Source organism: Heterodontus francisci, chromosome 33, assembly GCF_036365525.1.
Source record: "Heterodontus francisci isolate sHetFra1 chromosome 33, sHetFra1.hap1, whole genome shotgun sequence".
Lineage (NCBI taxonomy): Eukaryota > Metazoa > Chordata > Chondrichthyes > Heterodontiformes > Heterodontidae > Heterodontus > Heterodontus francisci.
The window spans coordinates 50,914,329-50,942,220 of NC_090403.1; the positions used below are offsets into that span (position 1 = coordinate 50,914,329).

At 43.7% G+C, this 27,892-nt stretch overlaps 1 protein-coding gene across 1 annotated transcript in view; it reads right to left on the bottom strand.

Moving 5' to 3' along the window:
* Nucleotides 1–15,009: 15,009 nt before the first annotated feature.
* lasp1 (LIM and SH3 protein 1) overlaps nucleotides 15,010–27,892 on the bottom strand; it is a 160,644-nt gene continuing 147,761 nt past the window's right edge. Inside the window, exons 5-7 of the mRNA XM_068013542.1 lie at nucleotides 22,166–22,268; nucleotides 18,963–19,054; nucleotides 15,010–18,346 (exon numbers count right to left, since the gene is read on the bottom strand). Coding sequence (XP_067869643.1) covers nucleotides 18,173–18,346; nucleotides 18,963–19,054; nucleotides 22,166–22,268 — 369 coding nt within the window. The 3' untranslated portion in view covers nucleotides 15,010–18,172. The remainder of the gene's footprint in view (nucleotides 18,347–18,962; nucleotides 19,055–22,165; nucleotides 22,269–27,892) is intronic.

Below are 27,892 nucleotides of genomic sequence, written 5' to 3' on the forward strand. Positions count from 1 at the left end.
AGAACTTGCAAACTCCGCACAGGCAGTACCCAGAACCAAACCCAGGTTGCTGGAGCTGTGAGGCTGCGGTGCTAACCACTGTGCCACCCAAAACCATCCTTACCTGGTCTGGCCTACATGTGACTCCAAGACACACAGCAGTGTGGTTGACTCTGAAATGCCCTCTGAAATGGCTCAGCAAGCCACTCAGCTGTATCAAACTGCTACAACGTCTAAGAAAAGGACCCAAGGACCGCAGCAGTTAAGAAGGTAGCTCCCCATCACTTTTTCAAGGGCAATCAGGGATGAGCAATAAATGCTGGTCTAGCCAGTGACACCCTCATCCCCTGAATGAATTGTTTAAAAGTTCAAAGGTTGTAGGTTCAAGTCCCACTCCAGAGACTTGAGCATCAAATCTAGGCTAGCACTTCAGTGGAGTGCTGCAGTGTTGGAGGTGCTGTCCTTTAGGTGAGATGCTAAACTGTAATTCGTCTACCCTCTCAGGTAGATATATAAAGATCCCTGGCTAATATTTATCTCAAAACCAACATCACTAAAATAGATTATCTTGTAACTTATCTCATTGTGGGAGCTTGCTGTGCACAAATTGGCTGCCAAATTTCCTACATTACATCGCTTAAAAGTACTTCATTGGTTGTAAAGTACTTTAGGGCTTTCTGAGGTGTGAAAGGGGCTATACTAATGCAAATCTTTCTTTCTCTTCTTAGAACAGGGCCCTTCTCGGAACATCATGAGTGGGCAACCTAACGTTCCATGAGACTCATGCACACAGGCCAGAAACAGCTGGGATTTTCCAGTCCTTTATTTATTAATAATAATGTGCAGGTCACCTCAGAGATACATCACATTTCACGGAGCAAGATTCATATCATGTTTAATCAGCAATTTGGAGATAGAGAACAGTCAGAAAATCTGAGTGGTGGGACGACGTCTTCATGACATATCATATGTTGACATTGCATTATGCCATTGTGCTTGTCTAGATCTCCAGTGTGTGACAGCACTGCCACTGGTAGCAGTACATTGGGAAAACTAAGAGGCCAAGCTTCAGCACTAAAGTAACCTATCCATTTAGCAAGACCTCTGCTTTAAAATACTTATCCATGTTTTTCAGATCCCTCCATGGCCTCGCCTCTCCTGATCTCTGTAATCTCCTCCAGCCCTAAACCTTCTGGGATCTCTGTGCACTTCCAAATTTGGCCTCTTCAACATTCCCACTTTTAATTGCTCCACCATTGATAGCCGTGCCTTCAGCTGCGTAGGCCCTAAGCTCCGGATTTCCCTCCCTAAACCTCTCCGCCTTTCCCTGATAATATCTAGAAAGCCAGCTCATGATGGATAGAATTGGAGTCAATCGTTACACTCTTTTGGAAGCATTTATTTACAGAGCTACTCATTACAAGCGTGCACCTTCTAACCCAACAACCACAGTTTTGGTCTGTGTCTATTTATAGAGGTACAAGTGGATCCCCAGTTACTGCCCATCACCCGTATACAATTAAACACAATTAATACATAATTAACATCCCTCTCCTCCTTTAAGATGTGCCTTAAAACCTGCCTCCTAGACCAAGCTTTTGGCCACCTGCCCTAATATCTCCTAATATGGCTCAGTGAAATTTGTCTGATAAAACTCCAGTGAAGCATCCTGGGACATTTTGTTATGTTACGGTGCTATGTAAATGCAAGTTGATGTTGTTATTGTCCTTTGCCTACACAGCAACAGTGGCTGCACTTTGGAAGTAATTAATTGGATGTGAAGTTCTATGGGATGCCCTGAGAGATGTGATAATGGACACTGTATTAATGCCCGTGCAGCACCTGTGGAACCACAGATGGTCTCTAGCTTGGAGGGATTAAAGAAATAAAAAACCCAGTCAGCTTCTTACTGCTGATCACTATTTAGTGACCCTGTGAAAAGGATATCAGGGCAAGTGCCTGGTAAGAATACGATGGAGCTTGTCTGTGATGTCTTTCATGGTCCAACAGCCAGCTGCCATTCTGTTTCTAGGCTCTAGGTTACAGGAACATAAGAACAGGGTGAGACCATTCAACACCCCCAAGACTGCTCTGCCATTCAATTAGGTCGTAGCTGATCCATATCTCAACTCCTTTTAAAATTATGGAGTGGTTTGATAGACATAGAGATGTCTCCACTCATGGGGGAGACCAAAACAAAGGGTCATGAATATAAGATAGTCACTAATAAATCAAGTAAGGAATTCAAGACAAACTTCTTTACCCAGAGAGTGGTTAAAACATAGAACTCACTACCATATGGAGCAGTTGAGTCAAATAACATAGATGCTTTCAAAGAGAAGCTAAACACATGAGGGAGAAAGCAATAGAAGGATATGCTGATAGGATTAGATGAAAAGGGGTGGGAGAAGGCTCAGTGGAGCATAAATACTGGCATGGACTAGTTGGGCCGAATGGCCTGTTTCTGTGCTGTGCGCTCTTTGTAATTTACTTACCTTAGCTCCATAGTTCTCAGCGCCCTTACCCAACAGAGTGGTTGAGCCACCAGACGACACAACTGGAGCTTAACCCCAGAAAGGAGTCAATACCTTTGGCAGGATATTGGGGAATTTTTTTTTTAATATCAAGCATGTTTAAAACAAAAATTTTAAAAAGATGTGTGCTGCAAGCTCGTGTCCTTATCAAGTTGTGTCTCCAATTTGCCAATCCCTTTTCTATTAAATGCTACATTTATAAAGACATTTATCTCATAGCTGTTTGTGGGAGCTTCCTGGGAATAAATTGGCTGCATCATTTCCTACATTACAACAATGTCTAGACTTCAAAAGTACTTTATTGGATGTAAAGCGCTTTGTGGCATCTGGAGTTTGTGACAGGGCCTATATAAATACACGTTCTTTCTTTTTCACTAGGAAGTTTGTAGCAACCCAGTTTTGGGATCCAGGGACATGTGGTCTGGAAACGTCAGCCACAAGGATCTTTGCGGAGAGTGGGGCTATTGCTTGTGATTCCCTGTAGAGTGTTTGCTCTATCTTCAGGCCAGGCAGGGCTGCTGGCTTTTTTTCCCCAAACCCAGCCTGCTAAACCATTCCTGAGCTTCTTTGCCTCTTCCCTTCTCCAGAAGGCTCTTGGTTCATGGCAGAGGTTGGTCGCACACCTCCCATAGCCAAGGAACCACCTTTGGGATTCTACAGCTGTCACCCCTTGACTTACGTCTCTCTTTGAACCGTGATGGTGACTGGCTCCAAGAGCCCTAAGCCTTCGTCACAATCAGTGGTTTTCTGTATTAGATGTCCCCTGCCAATACTGACACTCTCAGGGATGCTTTGCAAATTCTAACACACTCCGGAGACCACTGCAAATACACATAAAAACAGGGAACCTTCCCACCTACAGTCTTACCTTCTGAAAGACGCCAACTTCTCAGGAACCTGCAGATTTCTGCATTTATTAACCTAATAGAATAGTATTTTAGAGAGTAAATAAGGCGGGTCAGTGACCAGAGGACACAGATTTAAGGTGATTGCTAAAAGAACAAGAGGCGAGATGAGGAGAATTTCTAACGCAACATGCCTCAAACATAACAGTGGAGTATACAGGAACAGAACTAGAATCACGGGCTCCTACAGTACAGAAGAAGGCCATTCAGCCCATCATGCCTGTGCCGGCTCTTCGAAAAAGCTATCCAATTAGGCCAATACCTATTCTCCTATAGCCCTGCAAATATTTCCTCTTCAAGTATATACCAATTCTCTTTTGAAAGTTATCAATGAATCTGCTTCCACCACGCTTTCAGACAATGCATTCCAGGTCATAAAAACTCCTCATTTCGCCTCTTGTTCTTTCAGCAATCACCTTAAATCTGTGTCCTCTGGTTACTGACCCGCCTGCCAGAGGAAACAGTTTCTCCTTATTTACTCTCTCAAAATACTATTCTATTAGGTTAACAAATGCCGAAATATGTAGCTTCTTTCGAAGCCCAGTTTGAAAACCTACGGACCAGGCCCCTCAATGATTTGTATGACAATTCTACAACATTCAGTTAATTTCTTAGAGAATTTCACATTGACCTGTTCTATCAGGTAATCAAAATCAAAGTCTGTGAGCTGGGGAGGTGGTGTATGTTTAGTGGACTTTGAGCTATTACTTTCTATCCGTTCCAACACAGAACAGTGCACCCTTTACAATAATACTTATGAAGTATGGCTTAAAAATGCTAATATTTACTCACACCCAAGAACGAACAAGGGACTAAAGTGTGGTACAGACTTAGATACTAGGACATGGGATGAAATACTATACGTTGGTTGAAAGGCCCGACATAAAATGTGTCATACACCTTTTCTGTACCTATCTTTTGTTTCTTCACTTGTCCCATTACCAGCCCCGCTTGCCTTGCAGCATCATCCCTTTTGTCATTTAATCACTCCTACGCACCACCTGTCAAATCTCCAAAGGTCATCAACCTGAAAAGTTAACTCTGTTTCTCTCCACAGCTGCTACCTGACCTGATGAGTATTTCCAGCATTTTCTCTTATTTCACATTTCCAGTATCCGCAGCTTTTTCTGTTTGATTAAATGTGTCTAGTCTGTCTTGTTTCTGAACTATTGGGTAAGTAAATATGAAGTACAATAGAATCTCTGTGTATTTCTTTTGGAATATTAATCTAACTCTCCTTTTACGAATATTCAGTCCACTGCACTATGTCCACTGTGTACGATATTTGTGTGATTTGACATTCTGCTTTTAAAAAAACTGGGCTCGTCACTACAAATGTGTTAATGGGAGAAGTAGTTAAAGCTTAATTGGTTCGGCAATGTGAATTATTTAGAAACCACAATAACCCAAATGGAAGTCACTTCTTAATCCACTGACAGAATTCACAGAGGATCAGTCCTGGAAATAGGCAGGTGTTTCCACATCCTAACTGTTTTAACATCTTGTCTGTAGGTACAGTCTATCACAGTGGCCAGGAAAGTTCATCTGCCAACATCTCAGGATCTTCTGGAAAACTTGAGAGGCATTTTTTTTTTTGGAAGACTCTGGGTATCCGTTAATCTTCATGACACTGACAAGGTGGAGCTGCTGGCACTCAGAATAATTCTACACAATTCCACTGAGGAGGCAAGTCCCAGAAAGATGTTCTTAACAGTGCAACATGGAACCTCTCATCTGTGCTAGAGGCTGCAGAGAAAAGAACAGTTTGACTGAGTGACAAAAGGCACAAAGGTAATTGTGTATAGAATATGCAACTGTTTTTGGAATATCCCATTACAGTTCCTAAAACAAACAGTAAGCAGATTAATCTTTCCAGTTCAACAATCATATTTGTCCTGAGAGTAAGTAATGCTCAGTTACTAAGATAGCCAAGTAACCTTTAATCTCTTAAAGCAAAATACCCATACACAACCGATGAAACAACAAATTGCATTTATATAGCTCTCTCTGATGTTTAGTCTCACGGCAGCCTGCATCCTCCAGTACTACAATCCATATACATCTGTGTGCCCAGGCTGTTTGACTGTGGGGCTACCACCAAAAGCAACAACTTGCATTTTTATAGCACCTTAAGGTAGTAAACCACCCCAAGGCACTTCACAGGAGCGTTTCACCGAGCCACATAAGGAGAAATTGAACAGGTGAGCAAACGCTTGGAGCTTAACTCTGGAGTGAGACTTGAACTTACAACCTTCTAACAGAGGTGAGCCACGGGGCTGGCACTGAAGGCTTACAGACATCTATAAAGCAGGTGACAGATGGGGTAAGGGGGGGGGAGCAGACACTAACTTGGTGGTTTCAAAGGAACAGTGGGAATTATTGCAAGCTGAAAAGTGCAAAGTGTTGGGTGGGTGGGGGGCATTATCCGTGCAAAAGATAAAGATATGTTCGAGAGAGAAAAGTGCACCAGATACTTCCTAGAGTGAGAGTTGAAGGTTGGAGAAGATGCTCATTAATGGAAGTGGGGAGATTCTAGAGACGGCTAGTCTTCTTCTTAGGCAGTCGCTCGGGAATGAGGATGACTTTCTTCCACTCCAGGGTTGTGGGTCTTTAGGTAACTGAATAGTCCAAAGATGGGTAGCAGTCTTCAATCAAGAGCTATATACAATAGAAGACATTTCCAAACGGGCATTCATCAATGTATTGAGGGGAACGTGCCTACAACGTTAAAACCCAGATACAAACCCTCAGCTACAACATCCAACAGATTGGACCAGGACTCGAGGCCTCGCTTCTGTTTATTGGAGCCGACAACACTCATTCCCTTTTTCATTAGGTTTCCCAACTGTCAATCACTGTTTCCGGGTTAAATCGATTGGTATCCAAACAACAATGAAATCGACAAATGAAATCCGGTGACATTCCTGTTCCGAGTGAAATCTTTAAGACAAAATCTGATGTTTTACCGAAAATAAAACCCGACTGAAAAAGGACAAAAATTAGATTTTTTTTGCATTGAAAGCGGGATTTTTTTCTGCAATTATAGACGCGAATGCAATTTGCAATTCCAAGATCTTTATTTACATTGATGTAAATAGTTTAAAAATCTGCAAAGACAATAGTTATTAAATAATATTTTGCACAAACCTGTCGGGGGAGAGGGGGGGGGCGGGATAAAACGCAATGACAACCGTGTCTCATGGATCCAACATTCTCCGCCTTCCCGCTGTCAGATTCCCCGGCTGTTGCTGTTTCCATCTCTTACAGAACATAGATGATGTAGGAGAGAATCACTAAACTCACAATGGCAAAAAGCATTAGCAGGAAGATGTCCAGCATTGTGAATAGATTGAAAAAGAAGAGTGAGAGAACAGTGATATACTGGCTTCCAATGATGGCCCGTTTTATTAGATAACAACAGTGTGAAACAGGGAGGGGAGGCGGGTTGGCTGCGGAAGGGAGTGAGACGCCAAGAGTAGATTGAGGGAAGTGCAGATTAACTTGAAGTCAACAGTAACAAATAGAGAAATTGTCACAATTAGGAAATCTGCCCCAATTACTCACCATGATGTCTGCTAGAGTAGGTGTGTGTGGATGTAGGAGGAGTATAGCACTGAACTGGACTGTGGTCCGCAAACCTCCAACGCTAAAATAAAAGCAAAATACTGCAGATGCTGGAAATCTGAAATAAAAACAGAAAGTGCTGGAAATCAAGCCTGGCTCGGGTATAAAGGTAAAACCCGACCCGGGCCCAACCCAACCACAGCCAACCCGAGCCTGAGCCCTTTAATTTATTTTCGTGTCCGACCGGACCCGACACAAATGCCCTTCATCTGTTCCGGCAGCAGGTGATTCCTGTGACTTCCCAGAAGCAGTGTCCAGTCCGACCCGACCCGAGCCCGATTGCTGGACTTGGAATTTCGACCCGAACCTGACACGTATAGTTGGGTCTAGCCGGGTTTGGGTCAGGTAGCCAGGCTTTAGGTGGAAATACTTAGCAGGTCTGGCAGCATCTGTGGAGCGAGAAGCAGAGTTAATGTTTCAGGTCTGTGACCATTCATCGGAACGGTTTTCATCAGAAGTTTTTATTCCTCCAACCCTAACTTGTTGTGCATTCTCCATTTCTCTGCCATTGACGGCTGTGCCTTCAGCCATTTAGGCCCCAAGTTCTGGAAATCCCTCCACAAACCTTACCACCTCTCTCTCCTTTAAGATGTTCCTGAAAACAAAGCTTTTTGACCAAGCTTTTGGTCACCTGACCAAAAACCTCCTTCCTTGAAATGTTGTCAGTACCTGTCTGATTATGCTGCTGTGAGGCTCTTGGGATGTTTCACTATGTTAAACGCACTAAATAAATGCAAGTTATTGTTTTTGGTAATGGCTTCACAGTCAAACAGCCTCTGATACTTTTCTGAAAACACAGATATGGGATGTAGTATGGGAGGGCTGCCAGCTCCTGCGGGATTAACCTCAGCAGGAGTCGGCACTTTCAGTAGAGGAAGGGAGAACATTTGGGGGAAAACGGGGAAGAATTTATAGATATACAAAAACAGAAGTAAATGATGCTAATAGGTGTCACTCCATGTGATCAGTTATACAATCTGGTTACTTTCCAAAGAAATTATATTTCTTTTGCATAAGTCTCATAAAATTGCAAGATATTTGCAGATGAGGAAGGCCATTTGGCTCACTTTCTTTCATTCATCAAGCAACACTCCTGAGTTCAGACAATGCACAGCACTAGCACTCCAGAATTCAGATAGCATACAGTGCTAACACTCCCAAATTCATATAATGCACAGGGCTATCACTCATACACAGTACTACAAGATGTCAACAGAAGCTCAGTCTGCTCACCCTATATCCACACAAGCCACTTTTCAACAGGTGATCAGGACCAACAGCCAAGGATGATTTCCCACCACCCCTACCTTCTGAAACCCAGTGTACTGAGGCCAACTGTAGCTTCCTACCACCCCAGTGACCTTGCTTACAGAGGACAGTACCAGAATGTCATCACCTTGACAGATGTGCTATTGACTTAAGCTTGTATTGTAGCACATACATTACCCAGTTACCGACGAGCTGGTTTTTGGAATAGACCATTTCAGCACCCATGCCCACTGAACAGCTCCACACCATCTCTCTTCGCACCCTTCACCACAGTGTTGATGCCCTCTGACTGAGGTGATTGGATTCAAAGATAATATTCTTTTTAAAAAATATATCTATTAATTCTCTTAAAGGTTTTATGCTGATACAGAAAATATTTCACACTCTCAGAACAGCGTCTTCATGGAAAAGGAATTAGTGAGTCTTACTTTACAGTACAAGCACTAGTTATCTAGACTGACACTCCAGTGCAGTACTTGGGGGACTGCTGCACTGTTGGAGATGCCGTCTTTTGCATGACATTAAACCGAGGCACCATCTACTCTCAAAGGTGGATGTAAAAAATCTCATGGCACTATTCGAAGAAGAGCAGGCAAGTTCCTCCTGGTTTACTGCCAATATTTATCTCTCAACCAACATCATTAAAAAGAATTATCTGGTCATTTTCACATTGCTGTTTGAGGGACCTTGCTTTGCACAAATTGGCTGCCATGTTTGAGTGAGAATAGGGAGCTAACAATAGATAATAAGGAAATGGTGGATGAAATGAACAAATATTTTGCTTCTGTCTTCACTATAGAGGATACAAAAAACATTCCGGTAAAAGCTGTAAGTCAGGTAGAAGGGAGGCTGATGGAGCTGCGGGCTGACAATTTTCCCTGTCCTGATGGGCTTCATCCTAGGGTCTTAAAAGAGGTGGCTAATGAGATAGTAGATGCATTGGTGCTAATTTTTCAAAATTTGCTGGATTCTGGAAAGGTTCCATCAGACTGGAAAGTATCAAATATAACCCCTCTATTCAAGAAGGGGTGGCGGGGGGGGAGGCAGAAAACAGGCAACTATAGGCCAGTTAGCTTGACGTCTGTCATGGGGAAGGTGTTAGAATCGATCATTAAGGAGGCTATAATAAAAACAAAATACTGCAGATGCTGGAAATCTGAAATAAAAACAAAAAGTGCTGACAGCATCTGTGGAGAGAGAAGCAGAGTTAGCGTTTCAGGTCAGTGACCTTTCATCAGAACTGGCAACGGTTAGAAAAGAATTAGGTTTTAAGCAAGTGAAGGGAGGGGGGTGGGGGACAGAACAAAGGGGAAGGTGTTTGATAGGGCAGAGGGTGATTAAATAACAAAGCTGTTCTGGGACAAAGGCAAAGCGTGTGTTAATGCTTGTGGTGAAAGACAAAGCATTAGTCCAGAGAGAGTGTTAATAGTGAAATAATAAGCAGCTACAAGACTATATGAAAAGCAGGCACATGGTTAAAAAATAAAATATTTTAAAAAGGCCAGTCATGCTCTGAGGTTATTGAACTCAATCTTCAGTCCGTAAGGCTGTAGCGTGCCTAATCAAAAGATCAGGTGCTGCTCTTCGAGCTTGCATTGATGTTCACTGGAACACTGGAGCAGGCCAAAGACAGAAAGGTTGGCATGAGAGCAGGGGGGGGGGGGTGTGTTGAAATGGCCAGCAACCGGAAGGTTGCAGTCATGCTTTTGGACTCAGCAGAAGTGTTCCGCAAAATGGTCACCCAGTCTGCGTTTGGTCTCCCCAATGTAGAGGAGACTGCATTGTGAGCAGCGAATACAGTATACTAAATTGAAAGAAGTACAAGTAAATCGCTGCTTCACCTGAAAGAAGTGTTTGGCGCCTTGGATAGTGAGGAGAGTGGAGGTTAAAGGGCAGGTATTACACCTCCTACGGTTGCATGGGAAGGTGCCATGAGAAGGTGACAAGGCGTCAGGGTGATGGAGGAGTGGACCAGGGTGTCACCGAGGGAATGATCCCTTCAGAATGCTGACAGAGAGGAGGGGAAGATGTGTTTGGTGGTGGCATCATGCTGGAGGTGGCGGAAATGGAGGGGGATGATGCTCTGGATGTGGAGGCTGATGGGGTGGAAAGCAAGGACAAGGGGAATCCTGTCGCGGTTCTGGGAGGGAGGGGAAAGTGTGAGGGTAGAGGTGCGGGCAATGGGTTGGACATGGTTGAGGGCCCTGTCAACCACAGTGGGGGGGAATCCTTGGTTGAGGAAAAAGGAAGACAGAGGCATTGTTGTGGAAGGTTGCATCATGAGATGTGTCGGAGACGGAGAAACTGTGAGAACAGAATGGAGTCTTTACAGAGGCAGGGTGTGAAGAAGTGTAGTAGATGTAGCTGTGGGAGTCAGTGGGCTTGTAATGAATTTTAGTAGACAGCCTATCCCCAGAGATTGAGACAGAGAATTCGAGGAAGGGAAGGGAAGTGTCAGAGATGGACAATGTAAAGGTGAGAGAAGGGTGGAAATTGGAAGCAAAGTTGATAAAGTTTTCCAGTTCGGGCGGGAGCAGGAAATGGCACCGATACAGTCATCAATGTACCGGAAAAAGAGTTGGGGGAGGGGGCCTGAGTAGGACTGGAACAAGGAATGTTCAACATATCCCACAAAAAGACAGGCATAACTAGGACCCATGCGGGTACCCATAGCAACACCTTTTACTTGAAGGAAGTGAGTGGAGTTGAAGGAGAAGTTGTTCAATGTGAGAACAAGTTCAGCCAGGCGGAAGAGGGTGGTGGTGGATGGGGACTGGTTGGGCCTCTGTTCAAGGAAGAAGTGGAGAGCCCTCAAACCGTCCTGGTGGGGGATGGAGGTGAAGAGCGATTGGACGTTCATCGTGAAGAAGAGGCAGTTAGGGCCTCCCCACCCCACCCCACCCCGTTCAGCAGACCCATTCATCCATCTCCAGCATCCCTCCCTCCACCTGGACCCCTTACCCACTCTTGATCTTTTCATTGAGAACTGTCAGCGAGACATCAGCTGTCTCAATTTCTCTGCTCCCCTCACTCATTCTAAACTGTCTCCTTCTGAACTTGCTGCACTCCTTTCTCTCAGGTCTAACCCCGACATTGAGATCAAACCTGCAGACAAGGGTGGTGCTGTTGTTGTCTGGCGTACCGACCTCTACCTTGCAGAGGCTGAGCGCCAACTCTCAGACACTTCTTACCTCCCCCTGGACCATGACCCCACCACCGAACATCAAGCTACTGTCCATGGGACTGTCACTGGCCTCATCTCCTCTGGAGATCTTCCCTCTACAGCTTCCAACCTCATAGTCCCGCAACCCAGGACAGCCCGCTTCTACCTCCTTCCCAAAATCCACAAACAGGACTGTCCTGGCAGACCCATCATTTCAGCCTGTTCCTTCAATGTCCATGAAGAGTGGCTCAGTAGCACCACTACTGACCAAGCTGGCCGAGTCCTAAAGGACATAGCTGCTAGACTGGGTATGTCGCAGGTAGTGAGGGAACCAAGAGGGAAAAATATACTTGACCTCGTCCTCACCAATCTGCCTGTCGCCAATGCATCTGTCTATAACTGTCTTGGTAGGAGTGACCACCGCAGTCTTTGTGGAAACAAAGTCCCACCTTCACATTGAGGATACCCTCCATCGTGTTGTGTGACACTACCAGCGTGCTGAATGGAATAGATTTCAAACAGATCTAGGAATGCAAAACTGGGCATATATGAGCCACTGTGGGCCATCTGCAGCAGCAGAATTGTACTCAACCACAATCTGTAACCTCAGGCCCAGCATATCCCCCACTCTACCATTACCATCAAGCTGGGGGACCAACCCTGGTTCAATGAAGTGTGCAGGAGAGCATGCCAGGAGCAGCACCAGGCATACTTCAAAATGAGGTGTCAACCTGGTGAAGCTACAACCCAGTACTACCTGCATGCCCAACAGTGCAAGCAGCATGCAATAGACAGAGCTAAGTGATCCCAACAGATCAGATCTAAACTCTGCAGTCCTGTCACATCCAGTCGTGAATGGTGGTGGACAATTAAACAACTAGCTGGAGGAGGTAGCTCCACAAATATCCCCATCCTCAATGATGGGGGAGCCCAGCACACCAGTGCAAAAGATAAGGCTGAAGCATTTGCAATAATCTTCAGCCAGAAGTGCTGAGTGCATGTTCCATCTCGGCCTCTTCCTGAAGTCCCCAGCATCGCAGATGCCAGTCTTCAGCCAATACAATTCACTCCATGGGATATCAAACATCGACTGAAGGCACTGGATACTGCAAAGGCTATTCCGGCAATAGTACTGAAGATCTGTGCTCCAGAACTTGCTGCCGCCCTTAGCCAAGCTGTTCCAGTACAGCTACAACACTGGCATCTACCTGGAAATATGGAAAATTGTTGTTTTGGTTTCCTTAAATCCTTACTCTTAAGGAAGGATTTAAATGCGTTGGAGGTGGTTCAAAGGATGTTTACTAGATTGATACCTGGAATGAACAGGTTGCCTTATGAAGAAAGGTTGGACAGACTGGGCTTATTTTCGCTGGAGTTAAGAGTGAGGGGAGACTTGATTGAAGTATATAAGATCCTGAACAGTCTTGACAAGGTGGATGTGGAAAAGATGTTTCCTGTTGTTGGTGAGTCCAGAACTAGGGGACACTATTTTAAAATTAGGGATTGCCCTTTTAGGACAGAGATGAGGAGAAATTTTTCTGAGGGTTGCATGAGTTTGGAACTCTGCCGCAGAAGGTGGTGTCATTGAATATTTTTAAGGTGGAGGTAGATAGATTCTGGTTAGTCAAGGGAATCAAAGGTTATCAGGAGTAGATGGGAGTGTGGAATTCAAGACAGAAAGCAATCAACCATGATCTTATTGAATGGCAGAGCAGGCTCGAGGGACGAAGGGCCTACCTTTGCTCCTAATTCCTATGTTCATACAATAGCATCAACAATACTTCGGTCAGGTAGCATCTGTGGAGAGAGAATGTTAATTCTTCAGCTCGATGATCTTTCATCAGAATCTAGTCTTGGACATGAAACATGAACTGTTTCTTTCTCCATAGATGCTGCCAAACCTGCTGAGTATATATCCAACATTTTCTGTTTTTATTTCAGATTTCCAGCAGATGCAGCATTTTGCTTTCGTCAAAAATACTTCTTTGGCTGTAAAGTGCTTTGGAACGTCCTGGAAAGTCAACGGTGTAATATAAATACAAGTTTTTCTTTATTAAACCAGGCATATTTAACAAATGAGCACCAATAAACAAAGAAAACGTCAGAAGACTGGAAAGGACTTTTCAACCTTAACAGCTGATGAAGGGAAGACCTAAATGGTGTGTCGATAAGCTGTTATATAATCCATGAAGGGGAAATTTGGATCAGTTCTGGTAGGATACTGGGCTGAATTTTATGGGCTCCCCAGAGATGGGTTCAGAGGCGGGGGGCCCGTAGAATTGCAACGGGAGGCGGGTGGAGCTAGGGTGCGGAGGGCCCATCACCTCCCCATCACAATGCAGTTTTATTGGGGGTGGGATAGATGGAAGACAGCTTTCCTGTCCAGAGGCCACTTGAGGCTTATTCACAGCCACTTAAGGGCCTCTTTTCTCCCCCCACCCCTGCCATTAAGCCAAAGGCTTGGGGATGGGGGCCTCCACCAAATGGGGAGGTTGCCCAGTAAAACAAGGCAACCTCTCTGTGGGCTCGTGGGGCCTTCTCTGGACAATTTGTGGCCCAGAGGGCCCCTGCCAGGAAAACCTGCACCTCCCTTAACCACCAGTGCGCATATGTTCAAATAGCTATCCAAATTTGCCTTTTGCCCATCAGCGAGTACTTCCCATTAAAAATGTTCACCATGTAGAATGGAGATATAGTCAAGGCTGTGAAAAATCCTGGAACCAATTGGACATTGTGATCCAGAGATGTATAGAGTGTCTCTGATGATGAGTTAGGATGTGGTCAAAAGCCCTTCCTCATCTCTGTCTTATGAAGATGATAAACTTCTGGTGTTCTCTTAATTTCACACACCAAATTGTCCACAGTTCTACTATCAGCACCAGTGATTGTGCAGCACAGTGTCGTACAGTTTAGCATACACTCCCATCAGACGCAGGCCAAACTTGGAGGAACAAAAACTTATAATTGGACTGTTGGATGTTTTCTATAGATCAAGGGAACAGAGATCAACCTCTTCACAAGTTCACCAATATCCTATTAAAATCCTTAACCCCACAAATTGTATATAACCCTGGCTAAAATGATGTCTCATCAATTCTAATATGTCTCAGTGTTTCTGATGAGGCACTATGCTAAGGGCCTGCGTGCCTCATCAGGTGGCCATAAAAGATCCCCGGCACTATTTCAAAGAGCAGGGAGTTCTCCCTGGTGTTCTGGTCACCACTTATCCCCCGAACCAAAATCACAAAGGTTATCTGGCCATTATCTCATTGCAGTTTGTGGGAGCTTGCTGTATGCAAATTGGCTGCTGCGATTGCTACATTACAACAGTAACTACACTTCAAAGAACCCATTTCATTGCTTATAAAGTACTTTGGGGTGCCCTGAGGTGGTTGCAAAGTGCTATATAAATGCAAGTTCTTCCGTCCTAAAGAAAAATAGATTTATTAGCTGATTATCTATCAGCACAGCATGTTATTAGGTTCTGCAATAAAATGCCATTCTAAATAAATAAATTCCACACTATTGTCCCACATTATTTTCCATCACTTAGTTTATTGACAACCTGTCATTTAAGAATCATGCCAAAAATACATTTTTCCTAAAAATTGCAAGCATGGTAATGAAGAATTCAGAAATGCCAAGACATGCTTCATCTGATTCACAGCCAGAATGTTATGCAATTACTTATATTCATCTTTAATACCACCTTTTAATTCCCCCCCACCCTTCTTAATTTTCAAACTAAGCAAATTCTACCAACATCTCCTTTGTAAACATACTAGAGGTTATGTGGTCAGCGATGCAGAATGTCACACAAGTCAATGGCAATTTCTCAGCCCAGGCAATTTAAGACAGATAGAGGATGTTCCTTTTGCTGAGAAAAGCCCACTGGTTGTAAGCTGCTGTGTAGAGGGATGGCGGGGAAGCTTAGACAAGCTGCTGCTGGGGAAGGTCCAGAGTACTTCCCAGGAAAATATCTTTTTCTATCCCCTTCCCTCATGTTTAATTTGCATGGCAAATCAGCATGTCAATAGAAATGCAGCTTAAACATGGTTGCTCCTCTTGCACTTAACCTCATCTTAGATGAGCCACCCAGAGACCAAAGCTAAGTTCAGATGCTTCCTTTTTGCAGGTACTTGGGTAATTCAATATCATCTTTAGCAAAAGCTCTAAGCCAAACGTGATAAGCATAATGCTAAAAAAAACCAACAGTTTTTCTACCAATTAATTAGCGATAACAACTGCAGGTTTCAAATTAAATAGCGTGTTAAGACTAAGCAGTTAATGTACTGATACCATGGAATGTTGAAAGAGTCATTAATATTGGCACGCAGTGTTTACACATTTGTGCTCATGTACGTATCTTCTGTGGTCCGCTAGCTTAGGTGCCTGAATGTTACCGTATCAGTTAACCAGTTATGCAAAGCCTAGGCTATTTCACCCAAGTCTTCAATTGTTTTTGCCATTTCTGGAGCTGAAAATATGAGGTTCCCCCCCCCCCCCCAATGACCTAACTGCTACAAAGTATGTCTGTATTAGTGGTGCAGGGACTAGATTAAAGTCTGGCACTTGATTGAAGACTGTTCCAATTTTAGCCAATGTAATATTAAGTTCAGTAAAACACAGCCATTTCATATTTATTTTCACTGTAAACTGTCAAAATACAACAGTTTCCACCTCAATACACTCAGGGGATTTGCAATGCTCTCAAAATAAGCTGGGTAGTTTGCTATAGAACAAAACAGCAGAGAGCTGCTGGACACGGTTTTGAATGGTACTAAACAGGATCTGTGCTGAGGGATTTAATCAATCCCATCAATGTCATGTTAACTACTAAAAGTAGATGGATCAATTAATTAGTATAATTCCAGTCAAAATAGCCAACTTACAGATTAATTACTTGGCGACACCTTTTAGGAAATATGTTCTAGTACCACAGAGCAGCTGGTGCATTTCTGGTACCTGAACTCGTAAATGGACATTGACATGGGCACAGTGAGCTGGGTACTGCTCTCTTCATGTCCATCCATGAGACAGGGAGAGGGAGCAAGTGTGTGTAAAGAGATCCCAGACTAGCTCCTACTGAACACTCATTACTCAGGGGCTCTCCATTGCCACCACAACTTGACTTGATAAGCATGGGCAAAAGTTGTTCAGGAAACGCTTTCTGCGTCAAGCTGGTTCAAACTGGATTCAGTCTCACGAAAGCCCCGTATATTGTAAGTGAACACAGAAATGACTCTGAAAAGCAGCATGCATTAATCCCAGTAAAAGTCACCATTCTCTTTCCATTTCTCCTCAGGTTGAACATTGTTGCCAACCTGAGCCTTCTCGGTTTCATTTCAATGGCATAAAATGCTACAAAAATCTGCCCCTTCAAAATGGGATAAAGCCATACCAGTCAGGTCGGAGTTTAAAGATGTCCCTAAATGAGAGGCTCAGCGTAGTTTTGAAATGAATGGCTGATATTGGCTGAACAGCCACAGGTTGGGTCATTGAACTTGCAAATGCATTCTTCCTGCTCAGGTTTTACTGGAATACCAATCTTGTATTGGCTAAAGGGAGGATTTCCTTGCCCACACTTAACAACCTTTCAAATTGAAATCAATTCCCAGCTCACTTCACTCCTCACTATGCCCCTCCAATTTTAAAACTCACCTCGTACAACTGACATACAATCTGTGAGGCAATGTCTCACCATTCTGGCATATGACCAAGGGCAGTATTGGTGGTTATCAAAGACTGATATTATAGTACAGTTAGGTTAGGGAGTGGGGGGTGCGGGGGAAGGGTTGGCAGCAAGGATTTCATCCACCTCTCCAATTTCAATTTCTGATGCCAGTCTGTGAGTATATATAGTTCTCACTGCCATTTTTGAGGAAAAGGATGGTCACTGAGATTTGTTGCTCCAACCTACTTGCTCCCTCCCCCTGAAAAATGACGGGAGCCAAATGATTCCACTGTCTGTAGGAGACAGTACATTGAGATTCCTGGTTTTACAACTATTGTGCACAAGTTTTACTGAATTATTTGGCTATGATACTTCACCCACAGTCAAATAATGTGCCCACACTCACTCACTAGGCTTATACATTAAGAATGAGGTAATTAAAGATAGCGTTTAGAAAACTGGAAGACCAGTCTTCCTGTTCATGTATATGTGTATGTTTAGAGCTGAAGAACGGAACAAAATGTTGGCAAACTCTCCCTTCTGCTGAGAAAGCTGTTGTGTATTTTGATCCTGCACTACTTTGCGTTATTGCAGCAATTTACAAGCAAAAAACAACGCTACTAACAGTGCAACTAGGATAGGCGTATGTGACTACAAGAGGCTTAATCTGAGATTATCCTGTTCACCAGGTACAGTAACTCCAAGCCATGGATTTCAAATTAAGGATCTGCAAGGGGTAGGGTTATTTAAAAAGGGGGAGTTGGACAACGCAGAGCAGGGAGTGGCTTTGCAAGATGACCACCTTTCCTTTTTCAAGATAGTTAAGCCAAAGAAAATTTTGACTGTATTCCAGTAATATTAAGATCACAAAAATGGAAAAAGTTATGTTATGGATTTGGAACCACAATTTAATACATTATTTTTTACCTAATATTTGTCAAATTACTGTTGGGATTTATACTGTAATTTCTTTTATTTATAATATATATAATCAAAGCGTAAGCAGGCATTGATCTGGGCTCCATTACACTGCTTCTACATAGTTAGCTGGGAGCATGCCAGTGTCACCCGTTCTCTCCACGGTGCCATACATCCATCCTTCATCAATCTGTTGTACGTCAACAATTAAATCGCCATCTAGGAATGAGATCTCATCGTCGTCAGCTGCTGCATAGTCGTAAACAGCTCGATATCGCTTCTACAAAACAATAAGACAGAACGAGAGAGATTATCAAGGAGTCTCTTAGTTCCCCCATTTCCCACCCACCCAGTATGGCTCCACGAGTGCAGTCAACGTCTGGACACTCACTAAATGACCTTTCTTCATGTGCCTCAAATAGCAGAATAACTCAGTGAGCAGTACACTTGCCTCTAAATCAGAAGGTTGTGGGTTCAAGTCCCATTACAGAGACTTGAGAACATAATCCAGGTTAACAGTCCCCAGGCAGTACTGAGACAGCCATCTTTTGGATAGGAAGTTAACCCAAGGCCCTGTCAGACCTCTCAGGTGCACGCAAAAGATCCCAATTGAAAAAGAGCAGGGCCATTCTCCCTGGTGTTCTGGCCAATATTAATCCCTCAACCAACATCACTAAAACAGGTGTCTGGTCATTTATCTCAATGCTGTTTGTGACATCTTGCTAAGGGAAAAAAAATCGGCTGCCGCGTTTCTGACATTACACCAGTAGTTGATTGGCTGTTCTGAGCTTTGGTGCCTTCTGAGACCATGCAAAGCACTACAGAAATGCAAGATGTTTTTTCATTAGCTTCCCACAGTAGTACATTTAGAGGGCTAAAACAAGTTAAGAACTTACCCCAGTTGAGGGAGATGGGGCACATGGTGCAGCGGGCGGAGTGTAGACTTGGGATTGGGGTTCCAGCTGAGAAGGTGCCTGTGGCTGGTAGCCTGAATAAAGGTGAAGAGAATTAAAGGTAAGTTGGGAACAACTCCCGTCATTGCAGCTTCAGAGCAAAATATTTTAAATGTGCCTTGTCTCTAAATTTTAAAGGGGAGAGCCAACATGAAAAAATGTGTTCCAGAACTTTCCCCCGTTTGGAAGAATTTTTCTTACGTCACAGTTAAGTCTCCAGATGATGGATGTAATGTATGCAAGCAGTGCGGGGTGGGGAGGTGGAAATTGTCACAAGTACTTTCGCGAAGGTCCCTTTTAACATGTTTAGTGCACATTCTGCTGATATGGTTTTGTCCGTTTCCCTTCATTGGAAGTGGAGACATTGGCAACTGCACTTCAACCAAACTGCACAACATCACTCATCCACTCACCCGCCAATCTCCCACCTTCTGTGCTGTATCGTTCTATGAAAAGTGAATGTCCTCTAAACCACATTAAGGCATTTGTCTGGCTTTGTCCTAAATCCACATATTTTGGTCTCCATCTTCTTCTAGTTGTTCCCATTCCCTGAACACACTGACACATTTTGAGGCATGGTCAACAATGAGTTCTGGCATCACAACCCATTCCAATAGCCATTTTCATATGTGAGCCGAGACAGCAAGCGTTAGGCTATCGATGAGAGACCAAAGCCCAAACTCCTGGACCATAGTCAACAAGGCACAGACTACCAATGGGAATCCCTTGATATTGATAGCGAGAATGCTGACCCATTTCTCCTCACCAATCAGAGCACATCCCACCACCATAGAATGATTACAGCACAGAAGGCCGCTATTCAGGCTAACTCAGCACAAACCAGGGACTTTCCTGTTCTGCACGGCTCACAGCCACACCATAGGCAAACACACTGACTCATTAAGGCAACCATGTTCATCTAGCTTTGACGGAGGTTTAAGTGTTGCCCCATTCTAATCGCAGGTTGATGTCTCAGCTCAAACAGTGAACTGTACAAAGGGACCATTGCTTCAAGTGATCATACTTATTGAAGACTGCATTAATAAAACAAATGAAAGACCAACCCGCCCTGTTCATTTTTAAAGTTTTCTTTTGTATTTTAATCAGTGATCAATTAAGTCATGATTCCTGCCACTGGACTCTGACACCTAGAACAGGAGTACACAAGCTTTTTGTTTCCATAGTGGCGTGAAACAGGGCTGTGTTCTCACACCCACACTTTTTGGGATTTTCTTCTCCCTGCTGCTTTCACATGCGTTCAAGTCCTCTGAAGAAGGAATTTTCCTCTACACAAGATCAGGGGGGCAGGTTGTTCAACCTTGCCCGTCTAAGAGCGAAGTCCAAAGTACAGAAAGTCCTCATCAGGGAACTCCTCTTTGCTGACGATGCTGCTTTAACATCTCACACTGAAGAGTGCCTGCAGAGTCTCATCGACAGGTTTGCAGCTGCCTGCAATGAATTTGGCCTAACCATCAGCCTCAAGAAAACGAACATTATGGGGCAGGACGTTAGAAATGCTCCATTCATCAATATTGGCGACCACGCTCTGGAAGTGGTTCAAGAGTTCACCTACCTAGGCTCAACTATCACCAGTAACCTGCCTCTAGATGCAGAAATCAACAAGCACATGTCCAGACTGGCCAAGAGAGTGTGGGAAAATGGCGCACTGACACGGAACACAAAAGTCCGAGTGTATCAGGCCTGTGTCCTCAGTACCTTGCTCTATGGCAGCGAGGCCTGGACAACATATGTCAGCCAAGAGCGACATCTCAATTCATTCCATCTTCGCTGCCTCCGGAGAATACTTGGCATCAGGTGGCAGGACCGTATCTCCAACACAGAAGTCCTCGAGGCGGCCAACATCCCCAGCTTGTACACACGAGTGGCTTAGTAGTTGGCAGGAAAAAAGAGGCGCAAGGGGAGAGCCAACTGTGCAACAGCCCCGACAAACAAATTTCTCTGCAGCACCTGTGGAAGAGCCTGTCACTCTAGAATTGGCCTTTATAGCCATTCCAGGCGCTGCTTCACAAACCACTGACCTGCAGGCGCGTATCCATTGTCTCTCAAGATAAGGAGGCCCAAAAGAAAAAAGAAAGAAGGCTGTTATGTATGTGTGTGCCTTGGAGCTATGGGGACCATGTATAAATGTTAATCCTTGTTCCCATTCATTTTCAGCCCTCTCAAGCTGCTTATACTCACTGATCTGCGTGTTCTGATTCGGATTGATCCACTAATGAAGGAAACGAGCCTCCGCCTATTCAAAAACTGAATAGACTGGGGCTCTTTTCTCTGGAAAAGAAAAGTTTGAAGGTGAGGTCTTTAAGATTATGAAAGGGTTTAATAAGGTAGATGATGGGATGATATTTCTACTTGTAGGGGAATTCAAAACTAGGGCTCAAATATAAGATAGTCACTAATCAATCCAACCAGAACGTCGAGAGAAGCTTCTTTATCCAGAGAGTAGTGAGAATGTAGAACTCACCACCCCGAAGAGTATTTGAGGCAAATAGCATTGATGCATTTAAGGGGAGGCTTGGTATGTACATGAGAAAAAGGAATATAACGTTATACTGATAGGGTGAGATGGAGGCTTGTGTAGTGCATAAACAGCGATATCATAACAATTGAGCTGAATGGCCTCGTTCGATGCTGTAAATTCTATGTAACAATGCTAAAAATAGTCCTTTACAATCTTCCAGACCCATAAAAATGAAACATGACCAGACAGTCGGAATTATAAGCACAAAAAAGGACTGAGAAAAGTTGAAAAAAATGAGGTATTCAACCTTGGTAACTTAAGAGGAGACCTCAATGAGATATATAATTTGGTAAGGAGTTTGGAAAAGGCACATTTGGAGTACTATTTCAAGTTATACTATGACAATCGGACAAGGATACAAATTAGTGAAAGGCTCCAAACAATGAGTGGTCAACTCAATTGAAAATTTCAAAGCTGAGTGTGATAGATTTTTGTTAGTGGATCTTGGTAGGGAGCACAAACCCAGGAACTATTTGAGAAACAGCTGGGTGATTTAACGATGGGGGTGGTGGGGGGGGTGAGGGGGGTGGCTTTTGGAACTGAAGACTGACTGACTGGCCTTCCTCACCAGTATCTAGTTTGCAATTGTGCGCGTTTGGCAGCTCACCTCCCTGTTGGGGCCTGTACTGTGGGGTATCATTCGAGTTCCTTCGTTCACCAACTGCTGCAGAAGTTCCTTTGCTTTTCTCAAACTCTTCATGATATTTAATCTGATGAAAGATCACAAAAAAAAAGTTTATATGTTCAAAACAAATCACGATTGCAGCTCATCTCTCTGGGACAGTGAGACAGTTACGTTATCAACCTGCTTTAAATACATGAATAACCCTAGTGCTGGACTCCAATTGAGTGTCATGGGAACTGAATGTCCATTAATGGTAACAGATGTGGGGGGTGGGGGGGGGGGCCTGTAACTATCGGAAAAGACTGAGCAGGCTGGGGCTCTTTCCTTTCGGAAAGAGAAGGCTGTGGAGTCGTCTGATAGGTCTTTTAAAATTATGAAGGGGTTTGATAGGGTAGAAGTAGAGATGTTTCCATTTGTGGGGGAAACCAGAACTAGGGGTCATAGAGTCATACAGAACAGAAACAGGCCCTTCAGCCCATCATGTCCGTGCCAGCAATCAAGCACCTATCCATTAAAGTGTAAGATAGTCATTAATAAATCCAATAAGGAATCATTTACCCAGAGAGTGGCGAAAATATGGAACTTACTGCCACCCAGAGACTTATGAGGAAGCTTGGTAAGTATACGAGGGAGAAAGGAATAGGAGGATAGACTGATAGGGTTAGATAAAGAGAGGTGGGAGTGGGTTCCTGTGGAGCATGATCAACAGCATAGACTATTTGGGCTGGATGGCCTGTAAATTCTATGTAAACATTCTTTTCAGATTCCATTAATCATTACAAATGTAGGACTTGGGAAAGCTGAAGATAATGCAGGTTAATGGGAACGGAAGCCTAGTGGTTATGTTACTGGACGAGTAATCCAGAGTGTTGAGTTCAACTCCCACCGAGGCAGGTGGGGAATTTAAATTCAATACTTAAATAAATCTGGAATTAAAATGCTAGTGTTAGTAATAGTGACCACGTAACCACTGGAGTGTCATAAAATCCCAGCTGGTCCACCAAAGCCTTTAAGGAAGGAAATCTGCTACCTGGTCTGGCTATATGTGACTTTAGACCCCACAGCAACGTGATTGACTTTTAACTGCCCTCTGAGGTGGACTAGCAAGCCATTCGGTTGCATCAAGGTGGCAGCTCACCACCACCTTCTCAAGGGTAATTTAGGGATAGGCACTAAAGACTGGCCTTGCCAGCAACACCCACATCCCATGAATGAATAGAAAAGTTAGAAACCTCTCTATTTATGAATTGAACATGCTTCCCCCCCATTCCACAAGGTGGTGCTCTCACATGGAATAAGTTTATACTACATTTCCGTTCAGCCAAATTCTCAAGACATCAACAGTTTCTATGGAAACACTTCAAAAGGCAAATGCACACCCCTACAATTAACTTCAGTGTGTGTATAACCTGGTGTTAATACACATGCTCAGACAACACACACTGCAGCATAACACACAGGTTGGTCTTTCATTCTTTCAACAACATACACAGCAAGTGTGCAAACTCATAAACCATGCTACATGCTCAGTGACATTTGTATATGAGTTGGCTGGTTCGATATGCAGCTCCTATTGTATCCTGATCAGGTTTTAGATAATATATCTATAATTTAGATAATAAAGACCAAGTATTTGTAGAGTTGCATGGTGATTGGTCTTCCTGTGTTATCAGTTAATGTATTCAGCCCCTCAAGCTTGTTCCGGCATTCAATTAGATCATTGCTGATCGGCTTCTTAACTCTATCTGCCCACCTTTGTTCTGTAACGCTTAAAACACTTACCTAACAAAAATCTAACAATCTCAGTTTTGAAAGTTTCAATTGACCCCAGCCTCAACAGTTTTTTTTTTGAGAGACAGAGTTCCACATTACCACTATCCTTTGTATGAAGGAGTTCTTCCTAACATCACCCCTAAACAGCTTAGTTCTAATTTTAAGGTTATGCCCCCTTGTTCTGGACTCCCACCACCACCACTCTCTATCTATCCTAGAAACTCCATTAATCATTTTAAATTTCTCAATTAGATCATCCTTTAATCTCCTATACTTGAGGAAATACAAGTTGAGTCTATGTCCTCATAACTTAACCCTTTTAGTCCTGGTGAATCTGTGATGCACCCTCTCGAAGGCCAGTAAATCCTTACTGAGGTGCAGTGCCCAGAATTGAATGGGGAGGCAGTGGTGTAGTGGTAATATCACTGGAGCAATAACCCAGAGACCTGGGCTAGTGCTCTGGGGACAATGGGTTCGAATCCCACCAGGGTGAAATTTGAATTCAATTAATAAATTTGGTGGTGACCATGAAACTATTGTTGTAAAAACCCATCTGATTCATGAATGCCCTTGAGGGCATCCTTACCTGGTCTGGCCTACATGTGACTCCAGATCCACAGCAATGTGGTTGACTCTTAACTGCCTCAGAGATGGTTTAGCAAGACACTCAGTTCAAGAGCAATTAAGGATGGGCAGTAAATGCTGGCCTAGCCAGCAACGTCCATATCTCATGAACGAATAAATAAAAAGATAGGGTCTAAACAGAGCTCTACACATCTAAAACAAGACTTCCAACACTATATTCCTGCTCTTGAAATAAAGGCCAACATTCTACTGAAATAGAAGACCAAGAAGTAACTAACCCATGTGGGTTTTCATAGAAAACAGCTCCATTTCAGAGTTCATTTCACATCATAATAGGAAGTTATAATGGCATTGAGGGGTCAAAGTTGAGAAGAGAGGAAATGAGGCGCTCAAATCTATGATACTTTTTGACGCCAGACTGGCAAAATACCATAGTGGATGAAAGAATTCATAATCGACATTTTGGATTGTATTTCTCCAGCAGAAACGTTGGGAAAACTGACTTATTGGTCCGGAGGTCAGCAGTGGTCAAGGCTGGAATACATCAGACGTAGCACATGGGCAGTGGGTTGCTGGATGAAACACTTTCTGCAAGTTTATTACACACACGTTAATGAGTACAACACTGGAGGGTTTCCATTTTTTCCCTCCCATATCCATGTCAATGCAAGAAGCATTTTGAAGTGAGCTGTTCCGCATTTTGCAAATAAAAAGCAAAGCTGAAATGAAGTGAAGTGGTCATTTTGCTTTTCAGTGCATGTTATTTCCAGTATTCCATGCATGGATTTTAGTACAAAGTGCTTTATCAACACAACCATGCACACCACACAATACCTTGAAAGGTCATAGGTCAATCGCCCACTGCAAAATCTTTGACCAAGACATCATCTCTGCTGCGTGGAATTTGGAATTTGCAGATTTTCCTCCAAAAAGCTGACACATCAACCCAGAAAAACAAGAAAGCTCTTCAGTCTTTAGCAAGCTATCCAAACCTGTACTATTGATCACCGATTAGTCTACCTGCACTCTCCACGAGACACTGGTCAGTCCGTCACCAGTTGCTTCATGCAGCCTGCGGTAACTCAATGTCAAACTACTGGACATTATAAGTTACCAGGAAAACCCAGTTAATAAATTTCAAAGAAATGGTCTTCCAGCAGGTTTGACTTCAAATGCGGCTGGTTCCACAAGACACAGGCTTTTGGAATCACACACAGAACACTGGTATTGCAATGTATAACAACTTGCATTTATATAGTGCCTTTAACACAGTAAAATGTCCCAAGGTGCTTCACAGGAACATTTTGAAACAAAATGTGACACCAAGCCATATAAGGAGATATTAGGACAGGTGACCAAAAGCTTATCAAAGAAATAGGTTTTAAAGGACCAATTTAAACTCTCCCCAGCAAATATTTATTCCTCAATCAACCATCAAAACAGATTATTCCATTGAAAGGCGAAGGTTTGGTGAGGGCATTCTAGGGTTTAGGGGATAGGAATCTGAAGACATGACCACCAATGGCAAAGCAATGAAAATTGGAGATGCATAAAGGGTAGAATTGGAGGAACACAGAGATCTCAGAAGATCATAGCGCTGGAGGAGGTTCCAGAGATAGGGAGGAGGGCAGTCACGGAGGAATTTAAAAACAAGGATGAGAATTTTAATATTGAGGTGTAACTAGATGGAGAACCAACATGGGTCAGCAAGCACAATGGTGATAGGTGAATGGAACTTGGTGCAAGTTAGGATAGAGGCAGCATAAAAGCAGCCATAGGGTTTCATCCCACAGAGCCAGATGACTGCCAATGGGTAGCACTCTCGCCTCAGAGGTCCAAGGTCATGGTTCAAGCCCCACTCCAGAGACTTGTGCACAGAATTGATGCTGACACGCCCAGTGCCTGCGCTGAGGAAGTACTTGCACTGTCAAAGGTGCCATCAAATGCCCTCTCTGATGGATGTAAAAGGTCCCACAGCACTATATCAAAGACGAGCAGAGCAGTTCTCCTCCAGCTGTCCCGGCAAATATTTATCCCCCAATCAACACGCGAAAGAGATCATTTGGTTTGTTCATTGTGGGAGCTTGCTGTGCACAAATTAGCTGCCTGGCTTCCTACATTGAAACAGTAACTACAGTTCAAAAGTATTTAATTAGCTGTAAATTGCTTTGGGAGGTCCTACAGTCGTGAAAGCTGCTGTGTAAATACACAGTCAGGGAATGTTTTTTCTCAATAATTATCCTTTTCCTCACTCCCATGAAAGTCAGGACGTAATTGCATCCAAGCTGTACAAAACTAAGATTGAAACTTCATCTGCCCACACCACGTGGCTCACATCGCTCAGCATGCCACTGTTTGCAAACAAAATCTCATTGATTCAGTTCACTGTTGGACGAAGGTCAGCCGAGGAGAGGGAAGGAGGTTTCAGTTTTCAACCACGTTGGTTAGGCAGCAATTCAAATGACAGACACTGAATGGGCTTAGTTGGGGCAGTAGTTACCCACTGACACAAACAGAATAGCATTACCCACCTGCACCACCCTCCCCCCAACCCACCAAACCTAAAAAGACAGAAGTTGCTGTTCCACAGGAACTGGAGGAGGCCATTCAGCCCCTCAAACCTGCTCCACTATCCAATCAAATCATGGTTGATCTGCATTTCAATTCTACCTTTCTTGGTTCCATATCCCTCAGTAACTCTTGCCCAACACAAACCTAACAATCTCAATTTTGAAATCTGCAACTGACCTTCAACCTCAACAACCTTTTGGGCAGAGAAAGTTCCAGACTTCCATTTCCCTTTGTGCGATGAGGAGATTCCTGGCATCAACCCTGAATGGCCTAACTCTAACTTTAAATTGCACCAGTTGTTCTGGAAATTTTTTTTTAAAGTTTGTTCATGGGATGTGGGCATCGCCGGCAAGGCCAGCATTTATTACCCATCCCCAATTCTCCTCGAGAAGGTGGTGAGCCACTGTCTTGAACTGCTGCAGTCTGTGTGGTGTAGGTCCACCAATAGTGCTGTTAGGGAGGGACTTTCAGTATTTTGACCCAGCGACAGTGAAGTAACAGTGACATATTTCCAGGGCAGGATGGTGTGTGACTTGCAGGGGAACTTGCAGGTGGTGATGCTCCCATGTGCCTGCTGCCCTTGTCCTTCTAGGTGGTAGAGTCTCAGGTTCGAAGGAGTCATCAGGGGACTCCCCCCCAGAGGAAATAGTGTAGATAAAGAGAATCTATCAAATCCTTATACACCTCAATCATATCACCCCTTAATCTTCTATACTCAAGGGTATACACCTCTTGTTTATGCAACCTATCCCCATCATTTACCCCCTTTACACCCAAATC